At 51.0% G+C, this 27915-nt stretch overlaps 1 protein-coding gene across 13 annotated transcripts in view; it reads left to right on the plus strand.

The window, feature by feature from the left end:
- Positions 1–27915, plus strand: part of Kif1a (kinesin family member 1A) — an 86435-nt gene that overhangs the window by 11945 nt on the left and 46575 nt on the right. For 7 of the 13 annotated variants that reach the window (XM_057761966.1, XM_057761967.1, XM_057761969.1 and 4 more), the window contains exons 2-15: positions 5782–5946; positions 11613–11689; positions 12540–12719; positions 13333–13398; positions 14224–14402; positions 15474–15585; positions 16694–16771; positions 17489–17554; positions 18290–18307; positions 22668–22743; positions 24051–24129; positions 24908–25050; positions 25505–25531; positions 26640–26773. In XM_057761966.1, coding sequence (XP_057617949.1) covers positions 5841–5946; positions 11613–11689; positions 12540–12719; positions 13333–13398; positions 14224–14402; positions 15474–15585; positions 16694–16771; positions 17489–17554; positions 18290–18307; positions 22668–22743; positions 24051–24129; positions 24908–25050; positions 25505–25531; positions 26640–26773 — 1341 coding nt within the window. In that variant the 5' untranslated portion in view covers positions 5782–5840. The remainder of the gene's footprint in view (positions 1–5781; positions 5947–11612; positions 11690–12539; positions 12720–13332; positions 13399–14223; positions 14403–15473; positions 15586–16693; positions 16772–17488; positions 17555–18289; positions 18308–22667; positions 22744–24050; positions 24130–24907; positions 25051–25504; positions 25532–26639; positions 26774–27915) is intronic. The other 6 variants (XM_057761970.1, XM_057761972.1, XM_057761971.1 and 3 more) reach the window with 1 other exon arrangement.

Genomic DNA, 27915 nt, shown 5'->3' on the forward strand with positions numbered 1-27915 from the left:
TCCTTCTCTCTACTGAGAAATGTCCATTTTAATAAGAAAACATACTCTTGTCTACGCTTGTGCATACATGTGTGCACACACGCGTGCGCACACACACACAATGTTGACCAAAACGAGTCTTTCTTTTCTTGTTTGTTTGAAGACATATGGCCCAGGCTGACAGAGTGCTCCAAACTGCCTATCTCAGCTTCTGAAGTGCTGGGATTACAGGTGTGTGTGTGTGTGTGTGTGTGTGTGTGAGAGAGAGAGAGAGAGAGAGAGAGAGAGAGACCACACCCATCTGAGTCTTATTTATTTATCTGAACCACTTAATGATAACATTAAAATAATTCTTTTAAAGTTAATATGCACACAGAAGAATCAAATGATGTACCAAATTTAGTTAGAAAAATCACCAGTTTTTACATCTATCTATCTATCTATCTATCTATCTATCTATCTATCTACCTACCTACCTACCTATCTGGTTTTTTGATACTAGGTTTCTTTGCGATACAGTCTTGGCTGTCCTGGAACTCACTCTATAGACCATCCTGGCCTTGAACTTACAGAGATCTGCCTGCTTCTGCCTCCTAAGTGCCGGGCATAAAGGCGTGCGCCACCACTGTCTGGCCCATGTAAATTTTTTAAATAGTAAAATAATGGGCTTACCCTGTCAGTCCTCAATATTTTAAGCATTGTACGGAGAGGCAGTTAAGGTATTTAGCCTTTGTGTTGTGTTTATTTCAGTGCCTTGCTTTTGAGATTCATTCAGTCATACTCTCTATTCCGAAATTAAAGGACAGTAAACTAAAGAAGAGAGCTGGGCTTTCCATGAGGACAAGGAACAGGCAAGAACACAGAACAACCAAATCAGTAGTGTTGTGTGATGTTTTACTCTTTTGGCTTGGGGGGGGGGCACCCAGCTCTTTCCCTCCTGGGCTTTTACCTGTCTTAGTTCTATAGATCTTACTTTCACTCTTACTCTGTGGCTGGCTGTGTGGCTGCCCCTAGCATTCTCTCTCCTCCTTTTCTTGTTCCTCTTCTTCCAGATTTCTCCTTCTGTTTATACTCTGGCTGCCAGCCCCGCCTATCCTTGCTCCTGCCTTGCTATTGGCCACTCAGCTCTTTATTAGACCATCATGTGTTTTAGACAGGCAAAGCACCACAGCTTCAGAGTTAAACAAATGCAGCATAAATGTAAGTCACACACCTTAAAATAATATTCCCCAACATTTCCCCCTTTTTTCTTTCTAAACAAAAATGAAAAGTTTTAACTTTAACATAGTAAGAATGTATACAGTAAGAACAATTATCAAATAAAGATTACATTCACAATGCGCTGAATTCCAATTCATTTGTATCTGATAAATTTAAAGAAACTACTTCTATCTTAGTAATCTATCCTACCTTAGTAAATCTAAAATTTTATATCTAACTTATGTTCTATCATATCTAAGGAAAATTACAACTATAACTATCTAGTCTTCAACTCCATCAAAGACACCAGACGGATATAATATTATTTAAGTAAACAAAAACTGCATTGCAAATGACTTCCAAAATCTCTAGAAATGACAGAGACATCTGACTGCCTGGATAGTCACCCAAAGTTCCTTTGCAGTGTTGGGGCATCCATCTTTGGCCTACAGTCTAGCAGACTTTTCAATGAAGCAGGAACATTGGCAGTTTGCCAGTCCCGCCTACATTGGCAGTTTGCCAGTCACTTTCCTCTGTGTCCTGCAAAATGTCTGGCAGTTTCTCCAGTGAAGCAAGAACCCTAAGGGACCATCCCACCTTGTTTTTGGCAAAGTTCAGTGGTCACTTTCCTGCGGGTCCTGAATGTCCAGTTTATGCAACATACTGTCAAGCAGTCCAGGCAAGAGCAACTTCTTGCCCAAATGGCTAGCCTTGCCACAATGAAAGCAAACTCCCTAAGAATTTTCTCCAATTACCATCATCTCCGAAGTAAATTGGTATTGCCAGGAGCAGATATGTCTCATTTTCATGACAATCCCTAAATTAGCAAAACATTTTTAATAGGTCTTTGAAGTGTTTGAAGACAATTTATCTGTCTAAAAATATATCTCTGTATGATCTAGAAAACATACCTAACATATGTACAAATTTGATTGCTATAAATGACTAACCACTAAGCTGTGTTTCCTCATTATTCTAAATAGTTCATAATAATAGCTTTCAAAAATTAAAACTTCATCCTACATTTCCAAATGAACTGCATAGGCCCAATACCTCAAACAAAAATAAAAACATATATACAATATGTTGTAACAAAAAACTTTGAATTGGTATCAATATACAAAAATCCTTTAAACAAGTAAAAATATATATACATTGTAACAAAATTGATTTTGAATTTGTATCAATATACCAAAATCCATGCCAATGCAAAAGTATCTGAGATTAATAGTTGTCTTTTTTAATTTTTTTTTTTTTTGAGACTGGCCTTTTCCCCTTCTTGTCCCTTTATAATCTGCAACATTTATTCAGACTATTTAAAAATATTTGTGTGTATGAGTGTTTTGTCTGCGCATTTGTATGCATGTGCACCATATGCATGCCTGGAGCCCTTGAAGGACAGCAGAAGATAGCACTGGATCCTCTGGAACTGGTCATGAGCTACCATGTGGGTGCTGGGAACTGAATGTAGATCCTCTGTGAGAGCAGTAAGCTTTTTAAACTGCTGAGCCATTTCTCCAGCCCCAAGCCTTGTAACTTTTGACAGAAGGGCTCATTCTACCAACTGAGATGCCATCCAGACTCTGACACTGCTGCATCCCGTTGCAGGTGACTCGCCTCCCCTACAAGCTTCAGTCACAATCAGTTGAGGCCAGGCTGTGCACAGCAGGGTTCATCAATGTGGCCTCGTCGACTGGGCTCTGGATTTCCAAGAATGGCCTACGTGACCCCCACAGTTTTTAGTGCTTGCTAACTGCTGTGGAAATTTCCTTTGACTTTCAGAGGCTCTCGGTTTGGGCTCTGAAATTCTCTACCTGGGATTCAGAACTTGCCAGATGTTGAAGACACAGGAGAGCGCCTGTGTGTCCACCTTGGCATCCTGCTTCCTTATCGTGGCCTCCTGTTTGTTTCTCCACCACAGCTCTGCAGGTTTTTCTGTCACTCAGCAACAGCTCTCTGCCTGGAAAGACTCCAGTCTCTCAGTCTCTCACCCCGTGTCCAGAATGCAAATGGGCTGGGAGCCAGCACTGTTTAGTGTTTTCTGTTCTTGCACCCTTCTTGCACCCTGTCCTAGAATCTTGGCCTGTTACTCTAGTTGCTTCAGTAACTCTGAATCCTTGGAAGATCGAACATTTTATCTGCACCAGCTGCCCACCTGCATGCAGGACTGCTTTGCTGGCTTCCTGAAGCGGCATTTTTGTTTTCTTCAGGGAATAGACCTGTGTGTTTGTGCTTCCAAAAAGAAAGTTCCAGCTCATGATTCAAAGAGGCCAGTTGTTCAATGCTGACCTTAATTTCTTTTTCACTGTCTGTGTGAATGTTTTGCCTGCATGTATGTCTGTGTACCACATGTGTGCAGTGTCTACGAAGACCAGAAGAGAATATCAGAACAACAAATGCTTGTGAGCTGCTGTGTGGATTCTGGGACTCAAACCTGGGTTCTCTGAAAGAGTAACCAGTATTCTCAACTGCTGCCCTAGTGCTGAGCTTGTAAAACATTACTATTTCCATAAATACACACACACAATATATATATACATATGTATGCATGTATGTATATATGTATGTATGTGCATATATAGTAATATATGTGTATGTGTGTCAGTCTGTGGACATAATCTGTCTTTTCCACAGAACCTCCCATGTGGCTGCAGTTCTGCCTAGCTTTAATTGCCAAGTTGACACAGCCTTGGGTCATCTGAGAGAAAAACCTGAATTGGGGAATTGCCCGAATCAGATTGGCCTGTGAGCATGCCTGTAAGGAGCTGCCTTGATTATTAATTGATATAGGAGGGCTCAGCCCACTGTGGGCGGCACCATCCCTAGGCAGGTGGCCCTGGGCTGTATAGGAAAGCCTGCTGGATATGAACTCACAAATGAGCCATCAAGCCGTGTTCCTCCACAGTGTCTGCTTCAGGTTCCTGCCCCAACTTCCCTCAGTGATGGATTGTGACCTGGAAGTCTCAGCCAAATAAATCCTTTCCTCCCCGGGTTGCTTTTGGTCTGTATTATTCCAGAAACAGAAATAAAACTAGATCAGACGCCATTCCAGCCTTGAAATGAGCACAGTTTATAGTGTATGCCGGGGCTGGGAGGGGTGTGGCTGTTCTTTGTCCTCATTTCCCAAAGATTTTTATCTTGCCAGATTTCACCAAAATCCTGTGGAAATATCTGGGTGACAGGAATCGAGCATCTGTGCAGCTAAATTTGGGGAGCGCGAGAAGCTTACCACGTCGTGTATCTCAAACATGTTCTCCCTTGCTAATGACTTCCTATTTCGGTCGCAGGGTATACCGCCTTAAAGGGTGTGAGGTGTGCTGCCGCACATACCACCTAGGACTCTTGTCCTAGCGACTTCATGGCCTTGCCTGCACCCACCCTCATCCCTGGCTAGGATGTCAACACAAGGAAACACGCTTCACCTGCCCTTCTTGGGTGGTCACTCGTGGATTTGGGAAAGGTGGCACCTGCTCTCGGAGTGGCTGATGCTACGCCTTGGAGCTGAGGGGCTGCGTGAATCCAGTCCCCGCCAGTTTCTGTTCCTGTCAGTTGTAGGGAGGTCTGTCCCTCTCCGACCCGAGTGAGGTCATCACACCCCAGTTTCAGCCTGTGTGCAGGCTCATGGCTCTCACCCTGCTCTCTGGTACACCCATAAATGCCCAGGGGTGAATCACACAGCTGGACAAAGCAGGACCAGGACCAGACTGACACCTGTCCATCTCTGACCCTTGCTCAAGGAGCCCTGTAGGTGTGAGGGTTACCAATTTCTTCTTCTTTTTTAAAATTCAGTTAAAAGATTTTTCATACAATATACTTGGGTTATATTCATTTTTTGTTTGTTTTCGGACACAAGGTTTTTCTATATAATAGTCCTGGCTGTCCTAGAACTCACTCTGTAGACCAGGCTGGCCTTGAACTCACAGAGATCCACCTGCCTCTGCCTCCCGAGTGCTGGGATTAAAGGCATGCGCCACCACCACCTGGCTTGGGTTATATTCATTCTCCTTCTGAAGTTTTTCCTACCTCTTTCCCCATCTCTACCCACTCAACTTCATATTCTTTTTTTTAGAAACAAAACAGCACAAAATGAAAATAAGAAAAAAACATACACCCTCTCATCCCACCCAGGACACACACAAGAAAACAAAAACAAAACAAACTAATAACGCAGCGTCTGTTCTATGTTGGCCAACTATTCCCGAGTATACTGCCCTGGGGTGTGGTTGATAGACCTGTTGTTAACTCATGCTCAAAATCTGTACAAACTCAACCCAAACAAATCCTAGCACTGAGGAAAGGAAGTGGGCACAAAGTCCCATCCCTAACCAAGAAGCCATTTGCAAATTATAGCTGCTGGGAGAAGGGAACCAGTTTTCTTGGCTGGAGGGTCACCTTGTTCTTGCAATGGGCTCCCTATACTTAGTTTAGCTCTGTGCTATTAAAATCAGTTACCTGCTCCCACTTCTGTGTCCTGTTCATTGGACACCACACTGTGTCATTAGGGTGGTCGAAGTGGGCAGAGAAGTCCTGTGGGTACGGCCAGGTACCCTTGTACTGCCTCTTTGAATACTGTTCCTAATTTGTGTCTTCTCCCCATTCCAGGTGACTCTGCCCTCTCTGGGGCAACCAGAGCTGCTGAATTACCAACAAACTCCACAGAAATGGCCGGGGCCTCTGTGAAGGTGGCGGTCCGCGTCCGCCCCTTCAATTCCCGGGAAATGAGCCGCGACTCCAAGTGCATCATCCAGATGTCAGGGAGCACCACAAGTGAGTACTGGCCATGATGGCTACCAACAACTGCTGGTCACGTGCAACCGTGGGACCATGCCTACTAGCCAGATTTAAGAGCCAGCCTAGCCTGCATTCAAGAGCCCTGAGCCTTCCTAATCCACATGGCGTGTGAGGGCCGAGGGCTCCCAGGTAACAGATGAGCACAGATGATGCAAGCCAGACATTCAACACCAAGGCGTGGGCAGGGGCTTCCCCTCCACGCAGGGGACCATCTTTTCTGATCTCTCCGAATGTCTGGTGGTTGTTGTCTGGCTGGATTTGTGCCACACTGCTGTCACTTGGTCTCCCTGCTATCCGTGCCCCTGTGTTCGGGTTGGTTGTTTGAGATAGAGTCTCAAATTGTATCTTCTTTTTTTTTGTTTATTTTCCACCTCCTCCCCTCCTCCCTTTTCCCTTCCCCCCCCCTCCCCCTTCCCCCCCCTCTCCAGTTCAAAGAGCAGTCAGGGTTCCCTGCCCTGTGGGAAGTCCAAGGTCCTCCCCCCTCCATCCAGGACTAGGAAGGTGAGCATCCAAACAGACTAGGCTCCCACAAAGCCAGTACATGAAGTAGAATCAAAACCCAGTGCCATTGTCCTTGGCTTCTCAGTCAGACCTCATTGTCCGCCACGTTCAGAGAGTCTGGTTTGATCACATGTTCCATCAGTCCCAGTCCAGCTTTCTTTGGTGAGCTCCCATTAGATCAGCCCCACTGTCTCAGTGGGTGGGTGCACCCCTCACGGTCCTGACTTCCTTGCTCATGTTCTCCCTCCTTCTGCTCCTCATTTGGACCTTGGGAGCTCAGTCCGGTGCTCCAGTGTGGGTCTCCGTCTCTATCTCCATCCATCGCCAGATGAAGGTTCTATGGTGATATGCAAGATATTCAGCAGTGTGGCTATAGGATAGGGCCATTTCAGGTTCCCTGGATTATTAGTCACACTGTAGCCCAGGCTACCCTTGAACTCTTTCCTCAATCTCACAGACTGTAATTCCAGCCTGGCCTGAGACACGGGCGTGTGTCATCCCTGGATGTATCGCTGGCCTTTTTACAAGGATTTAAGGCATAACTAACAGTTAATCTCATCTTTACCATCCTGTTTGCAAGCCTGTCATCTCAGCTGCTCAGGAGGCTCAGGCTGAGTACCACCTGGGACCAGGAGGACCCAACTTCGGTACCATAGTGAGGTTATGTTAAAGGAAAAAAAACAAAACAAACAAAAACCTAAAAAAACCAAACCAAACAACAACAAAACAACAAAAAACCTGTTTCCAGATAAGATCACACCCTGAGGTTCCAGGAATATGAATTTTGGGGTGGAAGCCAACATAATTTAACTCAGGAGTGATGGCTCAGTGGTTAAGAGCACTGCCTGCTCTTCCAGAGGTCCTGAGTTCAATTCCCAGCATCTACATGGTGGCTCACAGCCATCTGTAATGAGATCTGGTGCTCTCTTGAGGAAGAGACCTGGTCAGTCATCCTCATCAACTTAGATCATGAAATCCAATATGGCCAAGTTCAACAGAACCACCATATACAGGCTGTTCGAGCATACTTCAGCATGGCCAGGACAGAAATTTCATTTTTTTTTCTTTCATGGTTACAGCCCCGGGTTTTCAGCTCCCCACTTTATCTGTTCTTTGCTGTGTTTCTCATTTAGGTCATGTCAGACTTTGAAAAGTGGGGGGTATGGTTTTGTCTTGGGGAATAGGAAGCAATAAGCCTGGGGACAGCCCTTCCATAAGGCCAGGGACATAGACCTGCCCCAAAGGTTCCATCAGCTGCAGGATTTGACTGCTGGGATGGGAGACGGACCCAGGCTCTAAGGCTCTTGTCTGCTTATTATTTTATGGGGAAGATTTCTTAATGAGCTGTGGTAGACCGGCAGAGAGGTGGGCAGATCACAGTGGGAGTCTCACTGGAATTTTCAGGATCTGACAGCCACACCCAGATCTGCAGTAGTGCTCAACAGGGCCAGCTGCTGCTGTAGTTCCCCCATTCCTCCACCAGGGGAGCTGTCGGCTTAGCTTCTGACTCCCTAGGCTGGGTGGGCCCACTTTGGGGTCCTCTGCGAATGGCCCAGGGTTTGAGTGGACTATGCTGATCACAGTCCACCCTAAAATGCTTCCATCTTTGGATTAGAACTGGCCATCGCCTCTGCTTATGGTTGTCTGGGCTTGGTGGATATGTGAGCCGGGGTCTCATGTGACTTCTGTTTATTGCCTCCCACAAGCTTCTGCTGGTCCAAACTGCACCTAATGGTTGGCACCAACAGATACCTGATCCTTCCTCAGGGTGTCAGATGATGACATCACAGTGTCCAGCACCTGTGCAAACACCTGGCTGGTCGTTTCCTAGCTCACAGGTGGCTGCTGAGGTTGAGGGTCTCAGATGTGTCCATAGATGCCCCCTTGGGTGGTCTCTCAGCCTATTGAGGGAGGAGGAGGACCCTAGAATCACTGTGGGGTGCTCCAGGCACTTTTAGGTCCCACTGTTCTGGAATTGTCATGGGGCAAACAATGTTTTGTGTGCTTTATTTGTGGTCTGTCTCCTACACAATGGGGCAGTCTGCACCTCTTGCCTTTTTTCTCCTATTGTCATATTCTAGTCTCAGAGAAGTGTGGCTCTGGTTCAGCCACGTCCCTGTGCAGGCCTCTGGGTGGGCTGGTGACTAGTCTCACATTGAGGGATCAGCCGAGGATGTGGCCCTGAAGCGAGTTCCTGGAGAGCCAGGGATAGAGAGTCTGAGAGGGAGGGATTCTGCTGTTCTCTTATCTTACTTGGGACTGACCTCAGTGGAACATCTCTTTAGGCCTCAGTTTCCCCACTTGTGCAAAGAAGTGATGCTGGGTCCTCCCTACAGTCCCAGCTTCAGGTCACTTCTGAACCCTCTCCCAGCCACACAGAAAACCCCTGGGGTCAGGGGGCACCTGCTCCTGCCTCTGCCCAGCACACTCATCCCCTCCTTCTGCATGTTCCTGGCTGCAGGGGACATTCTGATGCTGAGAAAACTGCTCGATTAATTTCTTTCCCTCTGTCACTCTGCACACTGCCCCCACCCTCACTTTTGTCCTTCTCACCAGGTGGCCGCCTCCATGGAAGAGCCTGGCGCCTGGGGGCCCAGCCAGAGTAAAGGGTAGAAGGGCCGGAGCCTTAATGAGCTGGTCCAGGGGACCAGCTTCCGGGCCTAAGTGGCCCCATTTCGCCCTCCTCCTGCTTTCACAGAACAGCCAGTTGCTTTCTGGCCTGACAGGCTCTGCTTTTATGAAAATCAGACTGATGGGGAGGGAGCTGTGGCTGGACAGCCAGGCCTGGTGCATTATGGGATCTAGGCCTTCTGTGTTATGTGAAATGCGGGGAATGGCTCCACTCTGGAGTAGATTGACTGAAGAAGGTATTTCTAGTAACATACTGAGGGATCCAGGAGACAGGCTGTGGGGGGGACAAGAGCAAGCAGGGTCTGAGCCTAGGGTTCTATGCCAGGTGGGCCCCACAGGAGACTCCCCACTTATAGCTTGAAATGAAGACCTCTCCTCCCCATTCATTGTCTGCTGCCCCGTTCCCATGAGCTTGCGTGCTTCCTTTGCCCTGGGAGGCTTCAACCCCAGGGAGCTTAGGGCCCATATGGGGGTACACTGACACCTCTAATACCAGGACCCCATCAGAGCCAGAGAGGATGGGGCGGTTGGGACATGGAGTCCGGAGCTCAGGCCTGTCCGGGAGTGAACAGGGAATCTAGGACTGTGTGGAGGTTTGGACCCACAGTACGAAGGGTGAAGGAGCAGAGCCAACAGAGGTGGGGCAATGGTGACATAAAACAAAGGGGTCCTGGCTTACTCACTGGGGCTTCAGAGGCCCACTTCAGGCTGCAGTGAAGAAGGCGCCACAGTCGTTTCCATGGCAACACCTCCTCTGGGCTCCGGTTCTGGCTGCATTGAGGCCACTGTTCCTGGGTCCCAGAACAGAAAATAGGTCAGTTTGCACCGCTGCCCCCTTGAGGCAGCTGTGGTAGGGCATAAATAAATGGTCAGTCACTGTGTCTAGGGGCCCAGGTAGGGTCCGAGCAGAGAGGTCTCCCCGTGTCTCTTGGATGTTTGACCAGAGCCTTGGGGGACATTGAGTTTGTTACAATGGCAGAGCTGCCATGACAAATCATGGAAGGTTAGTTTAACTTTTGGAATGTTCTACACAGCCAGCCATGCTGCAGATTTATAGTCTGGGCTGAGGCCTCCTGAGGCGGGGAGGGAGGATCTCCCCCCAGACCTTTGCAGAGCTCTTGGAATGCAGATGGATTTTGGTGTTGTGCTTTTATCTTTATCTTAACAGGATGCAGCGTTCTCCCTGTATGTGTGTCCCCAAATTTTCCCGTTTTGTAAGGATATCAGTTATACTAGATGAGGGTCCACTCTGATGATGTCACTTTAATAGACTCCATCTGCAGTGACCCCCCCCCCCATCTCCAAACAAAGTCACCTTGACATACCAGGGGCGTCATTTTGAAGTGGGTGTAGGTTTGAGAAAACAATTTAATTATGACTGAGAACAGGTGTCTGGGCCCTCCCCATACTGTAGCAGGAAGTCATCTTGAATGCAGACTGGTGGGTGACCAGGGATTCTAAGGGCTATGTTGTGGTTCTCACTGAGGAAGCCTAGTCCCAAGTTGACAGAGTCCTGGGGGTAGAGAGCTTTGCTTTCCGGAATTGATGATGACTATGATGGACACATGTCCTTTATGGATGTGAGAACTCAAGGCAGTGTGTGCATCAGGCCTGGGGTCCTCAAGTCTCTATCATACACAGGTATTTTGTCTTTGACAACCTGGGGAGCACAGCCTTAGGATGTGGGAACCAAGTCCCCTCTCTATGGCTACAGGTGCTGTTGGTCAGGTCTGTTGGAGATGAAGTCATAGGTTATGGTGTGGCATTGTGGGGCTCCCGGATTACTGGGGGTCTCTTCCGGGAAACTTCAGGCCCTAGCTGTTGGTGACACATCAGGGCTCACTCAGAATGTGTCCCTGGCTGTGGGACTAAGACGCTACCTCAGTCATCTGGGTCTCTGGGGTTGGGATAGGGACCCTGTGAGGAGCAGGGAGGAGGCAGACACTGTGATACCTCAAGAGGAACAAGTCAGGGGATAGGCCCATGAGCCTGGGTGGTAACAACAGGCTAGAAGGCATTTACTGACAAGAGAGGAGTGGATTGTGTTATGCCTGGCAGTGAATACCTCCCCTGTAAGAATGGGAGCATGGCACCCACAAACACCCAAATGAGCTGTGCAGGCGTGAGAGTAAGACTGGCAATGTGCCAGGGTGCCCTAGACATCAGCTATTTTGGAGGCACAAGTGTGCCGGGCAGGGCAGGTAGACCAGTAGGCTGTAGAACCATAGCATAAGGGAGCTGGAGCTTGCAGTATGACTGTCTTCAGGAAGAAGTCACCAGATGACAGGCCTGGCCTGGTGATGCTCTCTGACACCCATGAGTCTACTCCAGAGAGAAGGGCAGAGACCCCTGTGTGTTTGTAAGTGGGTCTCTTGTCCCATCTAGTTTGGGGGTTGGTCTGGCTTGCCTGGGATTCTCTGAGGATTAGGCTTCTACTTTAAGATACCGTCTGGATGGTTGGGATTCTATTGCATAGAATTAACCAGCCTCATTATCTGTGTCCCTTGCAGCGATTGTCAACCCCAAACAGCCCAAGGAGACACCCAAGAGCTTCAGCTTTGATTACTCGTACTGGTCACATACCTCGGTGAGCTGCATCTGGGGAAAGGCAGGCTGGTGTTGTGAATACTGGCCCAGCCCTGACTGGAGTGTGACCCTCCGGAGTCCCGAGACCTCCCTAAGCTGTGTGTTCTCCTATAAAATGGAATGAAGAAGCTACCCTATTCACCTGGAGGGTCACCCTGAGCTGGTCACCAACCTCTAAGGACAAGATCCTCTTGTTTACAGTCCCAGCATCACAGTTGTGACCATTTCCTTATGTCTTCTCCCCTTTCCCAAACATTCCAAACTCAGAAATCCCAAAGCTGAGCCTGGCCTGGGAGCTCCAGCCTCCTGAAAGCGAAGGAGACTTGAGGACTCTAGACTCAGCCCTCCCCAGCCCCAGCATCCCGTCCACATCAAGCCCTGTTCACAGTCCACCTCTTTCTGGCTTCTTTAGAAGCATGCAGTCTATGCCCTCAACCTCCTTGGCCTCTGGATCTCTGGATGTAGCCCCGGAGTTCTTCAGTGCTACCTCCCCATCCAGTCCTCCTACACAGTTCTGCCCCTTGGCTTGGCCATGCTTTCTCTGCCTGAGGAACCCTCTGCCCTCAGAATAATCTCTAGCCTACATGGTCCCTGAGCCCTTGAGCCCTGACTTCTTTCAGCCCCTAACCCACCACGGTCAGGAACCGGCTGGGTTGATCTCTTATCTCTGGGTCTTTGCACACGCTATACTCTGCTGTGATCTCTTTGCCCTGCTCCCCTCCACTGCCCAGGCACCCTCTGTCTCCCAGTCAGGAACAGGATGCATAGCCCTTCACCCTAAGGTTCTAACCCCATGTGGGCTCCGACCACTCAGGAACAATCTCTTACAGCCACGCCTCTTCTCTCTGCAGCCCGAGGACATCAACTATGCCTCTCAGAAGCAGGTGTACAGAGACATCGGGGAAGAGATGCTACAGCATGCCTTCGAAGGCTACAATGTTTGCATCTTTGCCTATGGGCAGACAGGGGCTGGCAAGTCCTACACCATGATGGGCAAGCAAGAGAAGGACCAACAAGGCATCATCCCACAGGTATGGTTGGGGTCTAGAAAGGCTAGTGGGAGGTAACCTAAGAGGAGGAAGGAGTAGGGCCTGGGATGGGCTGCAAGAAGGGGGTCAGCCTTTGACAGTTCCCAGTGGGGGCGTAGCCACAAGATAAGACACTAGCTGGGGAGATGTTCTATGTGGGTGTTCTGAGGACCAGGGGTAGATGTCAGGTGGCCAATACAAGAGGTGACCACATGTTTATAGACGACTCCTCAGAAGCCACTATAAGTCTGATATCTCCCAACACTTCTCTCCTCCCAGAAAGAGGTCTCTGGATCCGAGCTGGGTCCATACTTGTCCTTCTCAGAGAAGGAGGGATGCTGGGTCAGCTGAGGAACAGTGAACCCAGCCTCTGTGCAGATGAGGACGGGGTGACAGATGATCGAGGAAAGGGTCAGATACTAACCAGGGGGACATTAGAGTTAGAAGGTGGGGTGTTTGGATTCAGGTCTTTACACTGGAATGAGCATCTTGGAGGAAGCAGAGGGGTCAGGCAAAGCAGCACCCTGCCTGGGTACAAGCTGCCCACAGCACTGTGAGGGGCGGGGCTCCGAGCCACCAGCCCCCATCACTAACGTGTTTCTCTCCATCCTTGCAGCTCTGCGAAGACCTCTTCTCTCGAATCAATGACACGACCAATGACAATATGTCCTACTCAGTGGAGGTAGGACTTCCTGCCTGCTGCCTGTTTCTGAGTGTAGATCTGGGCAGTTCTAGGTGTGGTTGGTGATGCTTTTCTGACTTAAAATGAATATCTCTATTCCTGTCACTTATCCACACTGACTGTGTCAGCATGCCCACACGGGACTTGGAGACTCTCAGCGCTCAGGAGGGGTGATGGGAAGTTGGCCCCTGGCAGGTGTTTATTACACAGCTGCTTATTCTGTCCAATGTAGGGGCAGACACCACAGAGCCTGAGCTATATTGTGGCTCCATTCTTGAAGCTGAGGTGCCCCCAGGGTGACCACAGGGGCTTGCGCCATGTCATTAGTCTCAAGATGGCTCTGAGTGGGAGAGGGCAGGGCAGGGGAAGTAGGCTGACCCTGGTCGAGTACCCATGTGTGCCCTGCCCAGTCGGCAGGCAACCACTGTCCTGCCTTGGAGTCTCTGATGGCATAGCTTGGTCCTGTTGGTCAGTTACATGGAGGGAGGACTGGACAGCTAGAGGTGGGATGACATTCACATTCTCATAGAGGCCACAGGCTGGACGCCCTGTGTTCCCTTCCTAGGGATCAACTCTCTGCCCTGCCACAGGGTTCTGATGGTGAAGCTTGCCTCACTTGGGGTCCTGATGGTGCATCCTAGCCTCACTTGGGGTCCTGATGGTGCAGCCTAGCCTCACTTGGGGTCCTGATGGTGCAGCCTAGCCTCACTTGGGGTCCTGATGGTGCAGCCTAGCCTCACTTGGGGTCTTGATGTTGCAGCCTAGCGTTACTTGGGGTCCTAACAGCCTGGCTTCACTTGGGGTCTTGATGGTATTGCTCTGCAGGTCAGCTACATGGAGATTTACTGTGAGCGGGTCCGTGACCTCCTGAACCCCAAAAACAAAGGGAACCTTCGTGTGAGAGAGCACCCTTTGCTGGGGCCCTATGTGGAAGACCTCTCCAAACTGGCTGTCACCTCCTACAATGATATCCAGGACCTCATGGACTCAGGGAACAAGGCTAGGTATGTGGGATGACTTTAGCCACACTCTCACCTCTGACCTGGTCCTTGGGGCACTATTGATTTTACCTCCTGATAGGTCTGTGTGGTGACTCCTAGGGCAGCATGGGCTTCGTGTGCCAGGTCACTGAGGACCTGTTTCAGCCTGAGAGGTGCCTTGGCTCCCACCTGATGAGGGCTGTTCATGGGCTGAGCAAATGGGCTGTGTGACTCTGCCACCTCCAGTAACTAGGCTCTGATAGCAATACCAAGAGCTCCAGTCTTGCCCAAGGGTAACTGTTTTGTCAGGCCTAAGCCTAGAAACTGTGTGGTTCATCATGGTGGCCATAAGCAATCCACCCCCTTTAGCTTGGGACACTGGTTGTCATGATGGTTCTTCTGCATACATTGATTGCCTCAGGTTGCTCAGGTGATTGCCATCAGTTCCTGAGGTAGTGTATATGTGTGTGTGTCCTGAACTACCCCGACAGACCCTCAGGGTTGTACATAAAGTTGCTCAGTGCATGTAAGGGACACCGTGACCCTCGCATGCCAGGTTCTGAGCCATTGCAGTGAATTCCATCTTGGGAGATTCTGTGAGGTGCTTGGCAGGTTGGGGCAGTGTTGGAACCAACCCCCACCAGTCCCAGGCAGCTTTGGGATTTTTCCTGACGGCCACATAGTTGGCCTATATTACCTTCTGTGGGGTATGGCTACTGAGGACATGATACGCTCCTAGGACCCCCAGAGTGCCTGCAGTGGCATGAGATAGATGAGTGGTGGGTATTGGTCCCTTCCAAGAGGCTTTCCCACATTAAACCTGTGAGGACTTCTGTCCAGTTGGATGATATTGAGCCTCAGTAACAGGAAGCACCAGAGACTCTGTAGCCACCCGCCCCCCACATATGAGACACCATTTGAGGTCTGAGCACCTCCAGCAAGCGGGAACTGGGCTTGAGTCTTGGCAGGCAGTGTGGTCTCAGCCAGGCCGCAGAATTTGAGTCCCGTTGACCTAGATGAGCATATTGCTACCTAAGTCTCACGTCTGACCCCTGGGTAAGGGACAGATAACCTCACTCCACTTCCTGCTCCCAGGACTGTGGCGGCAACAAACATGAACGAGACCAGCAGCCGTTCTCACGCTGTCTTCAACATCATCTTCACCCAGAAGCGCCACGACGCTGAGACAGACATTACCACGGAGAAAGTGAGCAAGCGGGTGGAGTAGTCTGGGCGGGCAGGTTCCAGCTTGGGTGGTAGCTGCCACAGGGCTAGGGTGGAGGGTTTAGTGGTATTTGCGGGCCTTTGATACTGGCTGGTAGGGCAGGGTCTCCCACTCCTCCTGGAGCGATGGGGTCCCAACCGGGAACAGGACGTGTGGTGAGCAGTGTCTTCTTAGGCAGAGTGCCCGTGCTGAGGGAGCACAGTCCCCGCAGTTCCGGCTCCAGATGCCCCTCCTCCAAGCCACACCTTGGCCTTTTCAGAGGGTCTGGACCATTGTCTGAGTATTGTTTCCTGTGGTCTATGTCTTAGTTATCCAACCTGTGGGCTTCTGGGAGGGTAGCAGAGTCATTCCGGGCCTCTTGCCATCCTTTTGCCAGAAGGTCTTCCTGTTCAAACGTTCTCTCAGACGCCTCAGGAAAGAGCTCTGTAGAGGAGCTAAGTGTCCTTTAAGGTCTCTGTGGGTCCCTGATAGTTCTGGGGTCACCTGGGCCTGGTGCCATGCTCCCAGCTGCGTCCCATGACATAGTAAGAGGCTCAGAAAGGCTGAGGAAGGCTGAGGTCACTGGAGAAGACAAGGTTTTACCGCCGGGGTTTCTCTGAGAGGGTCCCTCTTATATCTACTATCTATCCAGAAGAGGCTGTGCCTTCCTGGGGTCATGTGATTGACTGCTTCCCTGCAGGGAGCCTGGCCAGTGCTCTATGAGGCAGCTAAGCGACAGCCATGGCCTTTTGTGGACCCGGGTTCAAAATCCATCACAGATGATTAGAGACATCTGTGGAAATGGGTGACATGCCCTGCGTCTGCCTCCTGTGTTGCTGTACAGTATGCCCAGCCCAAGAAGGCAGGACTGGGGGAGGTGTGTGCAGCCTCTGAAGGGGTGGTGTGGTACCTCGCTGGGATAGAACGTCAAAAAAAAAAAAGCTGTGAATGGGTGTGCAGAAGGAAACTGGGGGGACCTCAGGGAAGGAGTGTGGCCATAGCTCCTCAAGTAGCTCGTGAGACTATCCCCAGAGGGACACGATGCCCCTGCAACAGTCTCAAATCAGGGACTTGCAGCAGGAGATTGCATTTGATGCATCTGCCATTTCAGGTGAGCAAAATCAGCCTGGTGGACCTGGCTGGCAGTGAACGAGCTGATTCCACCGGAGCCAAGGGCACACGACTCAAGGTAGGGCCAGGGTATCAGGACCAGAGAAAGCGGTAAATCTGCTCAGAGGTCCAGTGTCCAAGCATTTGCTGCCCCAGGGTGGACTGGACGGGGGGTCTGTTTGGGGATGGAGCAAGGTTGGGCCACCTCCAAAGGCAAGCCTGAACAGCGATGGTGGGGTACATGGGCCCGAGCCTTTGGTCTTCAGTAGACAGAACATCAGTCTTGGCACTCCGGCTCCAGTGAACAAGAACAGACACCAGTCGGAGAGTAAGCTCCTAGTGTCCGCCACTGGGCTTCATTTCCAGAGCTTTCTGCTTCCCGCCCCAGGGAGACAGGCTGTGGGGCAGCCGTGGACTGAGCTGCCTAGCCTGTGTCCTGAGGGCACACCCACTCTGAAAACAATCTTGCGTGTCAGGAAGGAGCATTTTTAGTTTCCTGAGCATCTGCCTTTGGCCCATGCCCATGATCTGTTGACTGGGAAGGGTCCCTGTAAGTTGTTCTGTGTGGGTTCAGATGTGTGAGAGGTTATCTAAGGTCCTGATGGGGGCTGAGCAAGAACCCTGGAACTCTGACCAGCTAGCTTCCTGCCCCAGCATCCTCTGTCCCTAGTGACCTCAGAGATCAGCTTCAGGGTCTCAGCCCCATACCCCACAGACCAGGCCCCAGAGGAGGACCATGCTAGATCAAGAGGCTCCAGGTGCCAACTGACATCCTGATCACCTTCTCCACACATAGGAGGGAGCCAACATCAACAAATCTTTGACCACCCTGGGGAAGGTCATCTCTGCCCTAGCTGAAATGGTGAGTGGGCTCCAGGCTTCTGGAGCTAAGTTGGTGGGGTGGGCTACAGAGGAGTGACCCTCACCTGTCCCTGAGGAAAAGCTGGGTGTCTTTCACGCATGTTCCAGGATCTATCTTTAGAGAGGTAGCTGGGGCTCAATGGAAAACTCAGAGATGGGGAGAGCGCCGCAAAGCTGGAAACGAAATAACAATCTAGAATTACTCCCCTGAACCTCGGTTTTCTTACTTGTAAAAAAGGGATGGTGGGCCTCGTTTATTGCACCTTTCTGAGGGTTACCACATGTCAACTGTGAGCTTGTTCGGCTGATATCCTTGTGAACGGGTAGTGCAGTCCTTAGGTCCGACCATTGCAGGTCTGGTAAAACCATCCTCTAGAGGGAGCCCACAGTCCTTGGAGATGAAGAGCTAGATGTCTTTAGAGGACAGTGCATTGTCTACCTCCCCCCCTCCCCCAGAAAAAAACATCCAGGGAAGATTCTGGAGACTGTATCTTATTCTGAAATTATTAAGCATATACAAAGATTGCTGTGTGACAACCGCCTGAGAAGTCACACTCTTATGACCAGTTCAAGGTGGCCAGCTGTGCTGGGCAGTGAATGACAGATACCTGGCATGTACTTGGGCTCCCGTCTGCCATTTGTCCCTCTGCAGCCAGCCTGTCCTCTCTGTCCGCTGTACCCTTGGACCCTAGCCTTGCTCCAGGTTCTCAGACTCTTTCTGTTCTTTGTTTTTCAGGACTCTGGACCCAACAAGGTAAGCTGAGTGCTTCAACTTCAAGGGAGAAGGGTCAGAAGTCCTTGGCCCCGGCTCCCTACTGTGCAAGTCTCAGCAGTAAACTCAACACCTCATTCATTCACTTAATGAGGAAGCACGGTGTGCTTCTGAGCTGGGGATGGTGCTAACAGCTGGGTCTTAGGATGAACAACCCAAATGGCCCCAGAGTTGGGGCCAGGCACAACAAATAGGAACATGAAAATGTAATTGCAAATTGGAATACATTCTACACAGTGTGGCGGAGGGGGGGCAAGTTTTCAATGGTGGCCCCAAAGTGAAATCTTTAATCTGAATGGATAGAAGGTTTTTTAGAGAGACACAGCCTCAGGCAGAAGATCTGAGAACTGGCGAGGAGCCAAGTGGGTCTGGCATACAGTGGGAGGCACTGGTGTGAGTGCTGAGGCCATAGAAGGTTGGTAGGAGTAGGGAACTGTGGGAGACAGTGAGGCAACAGGAGAGAGAGAGAGAGACGGTGAAAAGCGTGTGGAATTCTGTGAGGAAGGACGTGGAAAGGTGTGGGATGGTGTGAGCAGGGACATGTGTCGGCCACTGTGGAACTCTGTGTGATAGGCTGTAAGGAAGTCTGTGAGGAACCACGTGAGCAATCCTTACCATGGGGTGGAGGTACATGGAACAAACACTGTGAGGAGCCATGAGAAACCTTGGGGGAAGGCCTAGGGAACTCAGGTTCTGGCCGAGACTGACATGAATTTTGAGAAACTGTGGGGCATGAGAGGCCTTACGGGAATATGAGATGAAGTGGTGGCTTTGTGGGGAGCTCCGTGGAAATTATGGGAGGAGTCGTCAGAACGTGGAATTTGTGGAACTGTGCGGAGTGTATGAGCAGTTTTGAAACCGAGTAAGAGTTTCTAAGAAACTGAAGGGAAGTGTGTGTGTGTTGACTCTCCCTGCGGTGACAAGATCTCCAGCCGCAACTTGAAAAGGGAAGGGGACTCGCAAGATGGCTCAGTAGGGGACTCGCAAGATGGCTCAGTGCGTCGAGGCGCTTGCCACCAAACGTGACCACATGAGCCTGAGCCCTGGACCTGTTGGTGAAGGAGAGCCAACTCCCCAAGTTGTCCTTTGACTGCCACATGTATACAGCGACACTCCTGTGCGTGCACACCTAAATAAATAATAAAAAAATGGTGTGTATATATATTTGGTTTTTTGAGACAGGGTTTCTCTCTGTAACCCTGGCTGTCCTGGAACTCACTTTGTAGACCAGGCTGGCCTCGAACTCACAGAGATCCACCTGCCTCTGCCTCCCAGGTGCTGGGACTAAAGGTGTGCACCACCACTGCCCAGCTGATGTTTTTAAACAGAGAAAGGAAGGGTTTATTTGGCTCACAGTTTGAGGATACTGTCCACTATGGTGGGGAAGGCATGACAGAAATTCAGGGGGCAGACAGCCATGAACGCCGCAGCTCAGCTCTGTCCTCGCTATTCAGCCCAGGACCACTTCAACCCCGTGAAAGGAACGGGGTCACATTGGGTCTTCACACTTAGGTGAAATCAGCTAGGAACTCTATCACAGCCACACACACACTTGTCTCCTAGACAATTCTGGGTTTCTTTTCCAAGTTGACAGTATTTATAATCATGCTGTAGTCTGTGAGGACCCAAGAGGTGAGCATTGTGAGGAGCTAGGAAGCTGCATGAGGAAGCATGTCCAGGACTTTTGAGGATTTGTGTGAAGAATTGTGGGGAATTTAATTCTGTAGACAACTGGATGAATGATAGGAGCGGGGTGGAAATAGGTCACGGAACTGTGCGGGTCTGTGCAGGGAACCTGTGTGAGGAACCGTGTCTAAAGGACCCGTGTGCCTGTGTCTGAAGAGATGTGAGGAGCTGTGGAGAAACTGATGAGTTAAGAGGAGCTGAACAGTGTGAGAGGTGTGAGTGTGTATGTGAGTGTGTGTGTGAGGTGTGCGAGTGTCTATAAATGTGTGTGACTGTGCGTGATTGTGACTGTATGTGAGTGTGTGTGAGTGACAGTGTGTGTGTATGTGTGTCTGTGTGAGTGCGTGTGTGAGGTGTGTGTGTGAGTGTGAGGTGTGAGAGAGTGTGTGAGTATGTGTGTCTGTGTGAGTCAGTGTGTGAGGGGTGTGTGTGTGTGTGAGTGAGGGAGTGTGAGGTGTGAGTGTGTGTGTGTGAGGTATGCGAGTGTGTATGAATGTGTATGACTGTGTGTGATTGGGACTATATGTGAGTATGTGTGAGTGTGTGCGTCTGTGGAGTGTGTGAGGTATGTGAATAAAGTGTGTGTGAGTGTGTTTATGAGGTGTGTATGTGACTGTGTGTGATTGTGTTTGTGTGTGTGTGATTGTGAGAGTGTGTGTGAGGTGTGTGTGTGTAACTCATGAACACTGTGAAGACTACATGAGGAAACTGAAAATGGATATTTATGCAATGGGTTCTGTGAGAAGTTTGAGGGACAGTATGAAACTTTTTCAGGGAAAACATGTAATGAACCTCGAGTGACTGAGAGAACCGAGAACGATGTAAGGAACCATGGATGGACTGGTGTGGAACTTCGAGGATCTGTGTGCACTGCTGTGAGGACCATCTTGAGGAATGCAGTGTTTAACTGGGAGAGACCGAGTGAGGGCCAGTGAGGCTGCAGAGGACCTTGTGGGGACAGTGTAGGTGTGTGAGGGACCTTGATTAAAAACTTCTAGGAATGGAGTGAGCTTTGAAGCTGCTGGCTGAGGAACAGAACCTGGAAAGGAAGCAGCTGTCGATGAAGAGGAAGGGCCACGGGCCTGAGGTTGGGTGTGAGGTCTTGAGTCCACCGTCAGAATCGGGCTATGATTTAGTAGAAAGCAGTGGGTGGATTTTCAGCAGTACTAAGTCAGATTAATCAGGGCTGTCCGTGCTCAGGCGAGAACGTAGATTACGAGTGAGGTGGTAGGTCGGGAGAATAGAAAGTCAGTGTGGGCGTGGTTCAGGCTTGAGATAGCAGAGAGGAGGGAGAGAGAGAGAGAGGGAGGGAGAGAGAGAGAGAGAGGAGGGAGGGAGGGAGAGAGGGAGGGAGGGAGAGAGAGAGAGAGAGAGAGGAGAGAGGAGAGAGGGAGGGAGGGAGGGAGGGAGGGAGGGAGGGAGGGAGGGAGGGAGGGAGAGCAGAGAGAGCAGAGAGAGCAGAGAGAGCAGGAAGTTATTCTGGGAAGTGGCAGAGAAGACTGGACAGTGGGACTGGCTCCCAGGGGATGGAATAAAAACAGTAGAATAATGGGTTACTGTCGGGCTTCTTGGCTGAAGTGACAAATGTCAGTTATGGGAACAAAAAAATACAATATATGACAGAGAATTCAACCTCAGGGACTAGATTAGAAAACCAAACCAGAAATATTTTTTTCTTGTACTGAGTTTCCAGAAGTGCCTCGCATGGACAAGCTTTGGGGGTGGGTGCGGGGGGGCGTGGCACTGTTACAGGCTGCTCATAGAGAAGTTGGGGCAATGGTTCTGAAGCCCACTTTGATGGTGTGGTGTAAGGACATCCAAAATGTATTCGGTTGTGAGGTAGTGGAGCTTGTCCTAGGATTCATCCTAGGAATAACGATGAACTGTGCCTGCATCCGAGGAAACGGAACAGCCCTTGTGATGGTACCCATTGCCTCCCTTAGAGCTGACCTGCTAGGTTTCCAGGGACTAATATTAACCTTCTCCTTGCTGCCTGAATCCTGAGTGGGGAGAGATGACGGCTCAGGGGACAGGGGCTGTGTCTGCGGGCCACAACAGGTGCTCAATTACCGATTTGCAAACAAATGCACCATGAACTAGTAGACATTGGGCAGTAACTATGTATCTGTAATTTACAACACTGTTAGGTCCCTGGCAGAGTGTCCATGAGAAGCCAGGGGCAAGAGTATGGAGGGTGCCCACGCACAGGGAGGCCCAGGAGAGTAAGTTATTAGAGGAGGGGCTCAGAGTTGGCTTCTGAAGGACAGGAGGGTGTTCTGTCAGGAACAGACTGTGTGGATATTGGAAGTGCCTCATTGTGGGGAAGTCTTTCCCCTCTGCTGGAAGGGGCTCTGTCCTGGCAGAGTAGGGGGAGACACAGTGGCCAGTGATGTCATCATTCCTGGCCTCGAGTCCAGTGAGTGGACCAGAGCGAGGGAGGAGCCGGAAGAATGTGCTAGCTTGGCCTTGATCTCAGCCCAGATTGGAGTTGCCTGGAGGTGGCACCCCAGGATTCAGGTGAAGTTTAGGGAGGCACTGAGAACATGGTCCTTGCCTCCTTCCCCACTTCTGTTCCCTTCCCTTCCCCTCCCCTCCCCTCCCCTTCCCTTGCCTTCCCTTCCAGTAGACACAGACTTGACCTTGAATGTCCCCACAGAACAAGAAAAAAAAGAAGACAGACTTCATCCCTTACCGAGACTCCGTATTGACCTGGCTTCTCCGGGAAAACCTGGGTGAGCATGCACCAAATCCTTGGTCACCTGGACTTCCACTCCATGCTATGCCCATCTCCGTGTGAGGAAGAAACCATCTCATTGTCCAGCCACAACACAGTCTCTTGCCTTTTCTGGGCAAGTCCGAAGTAAGCTTGGAAGGGCCAGTTGGTTCATAGTACAGCCCTTAAGGTCTGGGGCAAAGGTGGGTGAACCAAAGCAAGTTGGAGGGGCCATCATGGCCCTTGGGACCCACAGAACACATGCCCTGGTGTCTACTTTATTTATGACACCTGAACTTTTATTTATGGTGAACTTATTTTGACACCTGAACAAGTTCCCACCCTTCTCTGAATTTTTAGTTTTGTCTGTAACAGGGACCTAGCCCTTGGTTCTGGGAGCACTGCTGTCCTGCTAGAATTCAAGGGACTGATATTCGAGGGACCTGAATTCTACAAGTGGGGAGAGACGATAGACAAAGGCTGATGGATGTACAGCATAGAACCCATCCTTTCCAAACTGACTTCAGGGTCCTCTCTGGATGCCTTTGTAGCTGAAGACACTGCCACCCCAGAGTGATAAACTAGATCTTAGGTGGGACTCCCTGGCTCCCTTGGCTACATGACTTTGCACCCCACAACTGGATACACTGATGTCCAGCTCAGGCCAGCATCGTATCATGGCAGCCCCAAGTATATGACAGCATGTAGGGCCACATGGGCTCTAGTGAGAGGGCAGGGGTGTTGCCACAATTACCTGTCCCTTCAACTGGGATGGGATCTAAGTCAGAAGCAGGCCTTTCTCACAGGGCCGCAGTTTTAGCCCTAGAGGAGGGCCTCAGGGCAAATCCTCTCATATTCTTGGGGTCTGTGCCCAACCCTTTCTCTCCTCACTGTCTCTGTAGGAGACTCACTGGAGAGCCACACCTCAGGAATGTGGCCCCAAGACACGGTTCTCTGAGGTAAAGCAGGCAAGAGCAAGTGCATATTGAGGAGAGTACTTCCAATGGAAATGGTAGAAATGAGTAAAAAAAAATTGGCCACAAATATAGAAATCAGTCTCAAAACAAATAGACAACAACAAAACAAAAACAAACAAAATAAAACAAAAACGAACTCTCCACAACTCATCTCTGCTACAAGGAAAAGGGGCCCATGACTGGAGACTGGAAAATGGCTAATGAGAGCCGAGGGGCAGCCAAGGAACCCCCGACCTGCCACTGTCTCCGTCACACAGGACTGTGTTTCAGTGTCTTCTCTGGGCTTCATCATCTCCACCGGTAGCTTCAGTAAGAGGACCTTGTGTACAAATGGATTGTCTTCCCACAGGAGGTAACTCAAGGACAGCCATGGTGGCAGCCCTGAGCCCTGCAGACATCAACTACGATGAGACCCTCAGCACCCTGAGGTATGTTCTGTGGGGGACCCTGGGGCCAGCACATGCCTTTCCATGAAGGGTGTTCCTTTGGGGCGCATTCTCTAGGAACTCAGAGGCCAGCAGTAAGATTCCGGAGCTCTAAGGTGTTCATGGCCTGTTCTGTCCCTGTTATTTATACTTCAGGAAACAATTCAAGGGGGCCCAGAGCCCTGTGGCTCCAGGTTGGAAAAGCCATACTTCTGGCTGTGGGAGTGGAGGACTTTAAATTAGCAAATAAGGTCCCATGAGCTCTCCCCAAATCTCCCACGGTGAGGTGGGCATTTTGGGATGGGAAGCATGGGTGCAAGAGGCAGCTTGATTGCCTGGGTTGGGAATGTCTGGCCTGTATAAAGTGTACACTTTCTGTGGAAAATGGAGCCTGTGTCGTGGCAAATTCCCAGGTGCTTCTGGGATGGCAGATAGCATACTGAGCATTGGGTACCACTGTTCTAAAGTGGTCCTCTCTATCTTGGAATGTCTGACTCAGGTCTAAGGGTGTCAGTATAGGATAGGACAGCATGCTGTGCGTTCTGTCCCCGACACCTCAACCTTCTAAGTAGATGAGAAAGGCTCGACTATCCCGCCAGTAGGATGTTCTTCGCCGCTGGTCCCAACCGCCATCCTTTAGAGTGGTGGGCTGATTTCTCATTCTGCCAGCCTAGGTCAAGGATTTTCTCCCCAGCTGAATTCAACCAGACAGGGTTCTGAGCACCCCTGGGTCTGCTCTGTGGACCCCATCCCCCAACTCCTCTATCCCTTTGCTGCCCAGATACGCAGACCGGGCCAAGCAAATCCGCTGCAATGCCATTATCAACGAAGACCCTAACAACAAGCTGATTCGAGAACTGAAGGATGAAGTGACCAGGCTACGGGACCTTCTGTACGCCCAAGGTCTCGGTGATATCACCGACAGTGAGTGTCCGTGGCAGCCTGCCCTGGGTGGGGCAGGGACCTCAGACGCCTCATGCCCTCTCTCCTGGGGCTGCTTCCTACTCTTGTGCTGTTCACTGTAGCCACAGTTGTCGGGAAGTGTCGAAGTTGCCCAAAGCCTCATCCCTCCTCCAGCTCCTGGGCAGAATGCCTTGGGGTGGGAGGCTGGGGCGGGCAAGGACAGGGCCAGGTTTTCTGGCCTTGGCCTGTATGGATTGCATGGTTTGGGTTTGGAGCTGGCCTAACCAGGCCAGGGAATGTTTCTTGGAAGCCCCCAGGCCAGCTGCAGCTGCTGGGACTTTGAGGGGTTCTATGTCCCTACATTGAAGACCTACTTTCCCCTATGCTATTCACTCTGTGAGATGGGTACATGGACCCTTGGGGACAAACTGCTCTGTTTCTCTGTCTCTTCCTCCCCTGCCTGCCCTCCCCATAGCCAACACTGTGCCCGGAGGACCCAAATGTGTGTATTCCCCACTGCTGCTCTGCACCCCTGCTTTTATCCCGGCCATGGGGGCCACGGGGCAGCACGGGTGGGGAGGGAGGTCCCACCACCCTCTTCTGCCTCCCCCACGAACGTTCCTGGTTCATCCCTGTCTGCGTGGGAAACTGAGGCAATAAATAGGCAGAGTGCAGTCAAAAGTGGTTGGGGTAGACTTCTGAGCACCCATGGGCCTAGAAAGGTTAGATGTTAGACCCTGAGGACTTGGGGGGCCACGAGGCCATGCTATCCTGGCTCTAGGCCCGACCTACCTCTGTCTGCTCCTGAGCCCCCCACCCACAGTATCTCCTCCATCCTGAGATCTGGATCCTTGGGGTTCACTTCCCCAGTACCCCGTGCTGTCCTGTGTTGGCTGCTGCTTTGCTGTGTGTCTGCTTCTACTGGAAAGGGCCTGGCACGTCTCCTCCAGGTGCCACAGCCCAGCCTCCCATCTGTAAGGGTGGTGGAATTCTGGGGGGCGGAAGAGTAGGGGCTCCCTCGTGAGTGTCCTCCTCGCAACTTCTCCAGGTAGTCTTTGGGCCCATTCTGGGTTCAGTGGGGGTGATGAATACAGCTCGGCTCACAGTAGAGTCCATGCACAGAAGATGGCAGTGAACCTTAGGGTATAGGGGGGACAGGTGACCTAGTGAGCTGAGGTGAGCTCCTGGCCTCAGGTGCAGGATGCTGTGAGGTGGCTAACAGGCATGGGCCTCGAACACAGGTGCAGAGTCTGCAAAAAGGCCCCAGTCAAAGGGAGAGTGGAGTGGTATATGTACAGAAGGGGATGGGTGCTGTTAAGGGTTGAGAGGGCCCGTGGGTCAGGCAGGCAAGTGGCAGGGTTGTGGGTAGCAGGAGACCTTGCATGCGCTTGTCCTGGGCAGCTGGGCCAGGCTGCCTTGCCTTGCCTGTGCTTCCCATTTCTTGCCTTCTCCTGACCCCGCCTCTTGCTTTCCCCAACTGTTTCTTTCTCTTCTCTCCCTCTTTCTCTCTTGCCTTCCCCTCATGCCTTAGACATGTCTGACCTTGAGAACAGTAACCATAACTGGGGGCGGGGCCGAGCTAAGCCAAGCCCCTAACAATTTCTTCACAGTGACCAATGCCCTGGTAGGCATGAGCCCCTCATCTTCGCTCTCAGCCCTGTCCAGCCGTGCGGCCTCTGTGTCCAGTCTCCACGAGCGCATCTTGTTTGCTCCAGGCAGTGAGGAGGCTATTGAGAGGCTGAAGGTGAGGGCCACCTGATCCACGGCACTCCTGGGTGGGTGATGGGCATCAGCCTGTAGGACAAGGTAGGCTTAGAGAGGTGAGAGCAGACTCTTGCCTGTGACCTCTGGGACACCCCTTAGGTATGGCCTCACCTCTCAGGAGCAGCGTGATATAATAATGGAAGTCTTTGGCATGTGGCCAGCCTGGTGCGCTGTGGCCAGCCCACCCACAGCAGCCAGAACAGCTAGTGCCTTCAGGCACCAGGCTGAACCAGGTTCAGATAATGAACAGAACCGCTGGGCAGTGAGTACCTTTGAAGGTTCTTGAACCTCTCTGGATGGCTCCGACCCTGAGTGCTAGGGGAGGGAAGCTCAAGTGTGGAATATCAGGCCAGGGTTCACGCATGAGCAGGTGCTGGTACAGGGAACAGTGGACTGTGTGGTGACCAAGGTGGGGGGTGTCCTGTCCCAGCAGCACCTCTATGGTGCCTCCGTGGGTGCTGGCAGCTCCGTCTGGCGTCCTGCAGAGCTGCTTTCACCAAGAAGGGAGGTGGATGTTCGGGCTCTTAGCCACTTCCAGACTGTTGGTTTTTCCTGGCAGATGAGGTCCCTGCTCCCCAACACTGTACTTGGCTAGCTCCAGCCTCATACTCCCTCTGGATGCATGATGGTCTGCACAGAGAGCCCAGCCCCTGGGGGCTGAGGGACCAAGGAGACAAGGGACAGAGGCTAGCATGAGGAGTAATATAGGGTGACCAAGAAGCAAGCAGCATAAAGCTCCTGAGATGTGGGATAGATGGCCTGTTTGGGACTTGGGGGCCCAACTGAAGTATAGCTGTGGGGGAGTGGCTAGGAACTAAGTGGGAAGGGAACAAGGGCCAGTGCCACTGATGAGAAGTGAGGCCATGTCCTTAGAAGGGGCTATTACGTTTGGGAGCTGCTCCCAGTGTTTCCCAGGGGCACTTGCTTCCTCTCTGCTCCTGATCTATTTTGCTGTCCTTGTTCTATGTGGTGTGTTCACAGGAAAGTCTGTTGTACTTCACCTGGATCCCCCAGAATTTCACAGGCTGGGAAGCTCCTGGGTGTCTGAGCCCCAGGGCTCTGCAGCCCCTTTCCTGACTCCCCTACATCCTTGAACGCCCCACCCCACATACATGCAGACAC

The sequence above is a fragment of the Chionomys nivalis genome, chromosome 2 (assembly GCF_950005125.1).
Source record: "Chionomys nivalis chromosome 2, mChiNiv1.1, whole genome shotgun sequence".
Classification (NCBI taxonomy): Eukaryota; Metazoa; Chordata; class Mammalia; order Rodentia; family Cricetidae; genus Chionomys; species Chionomys nivalis.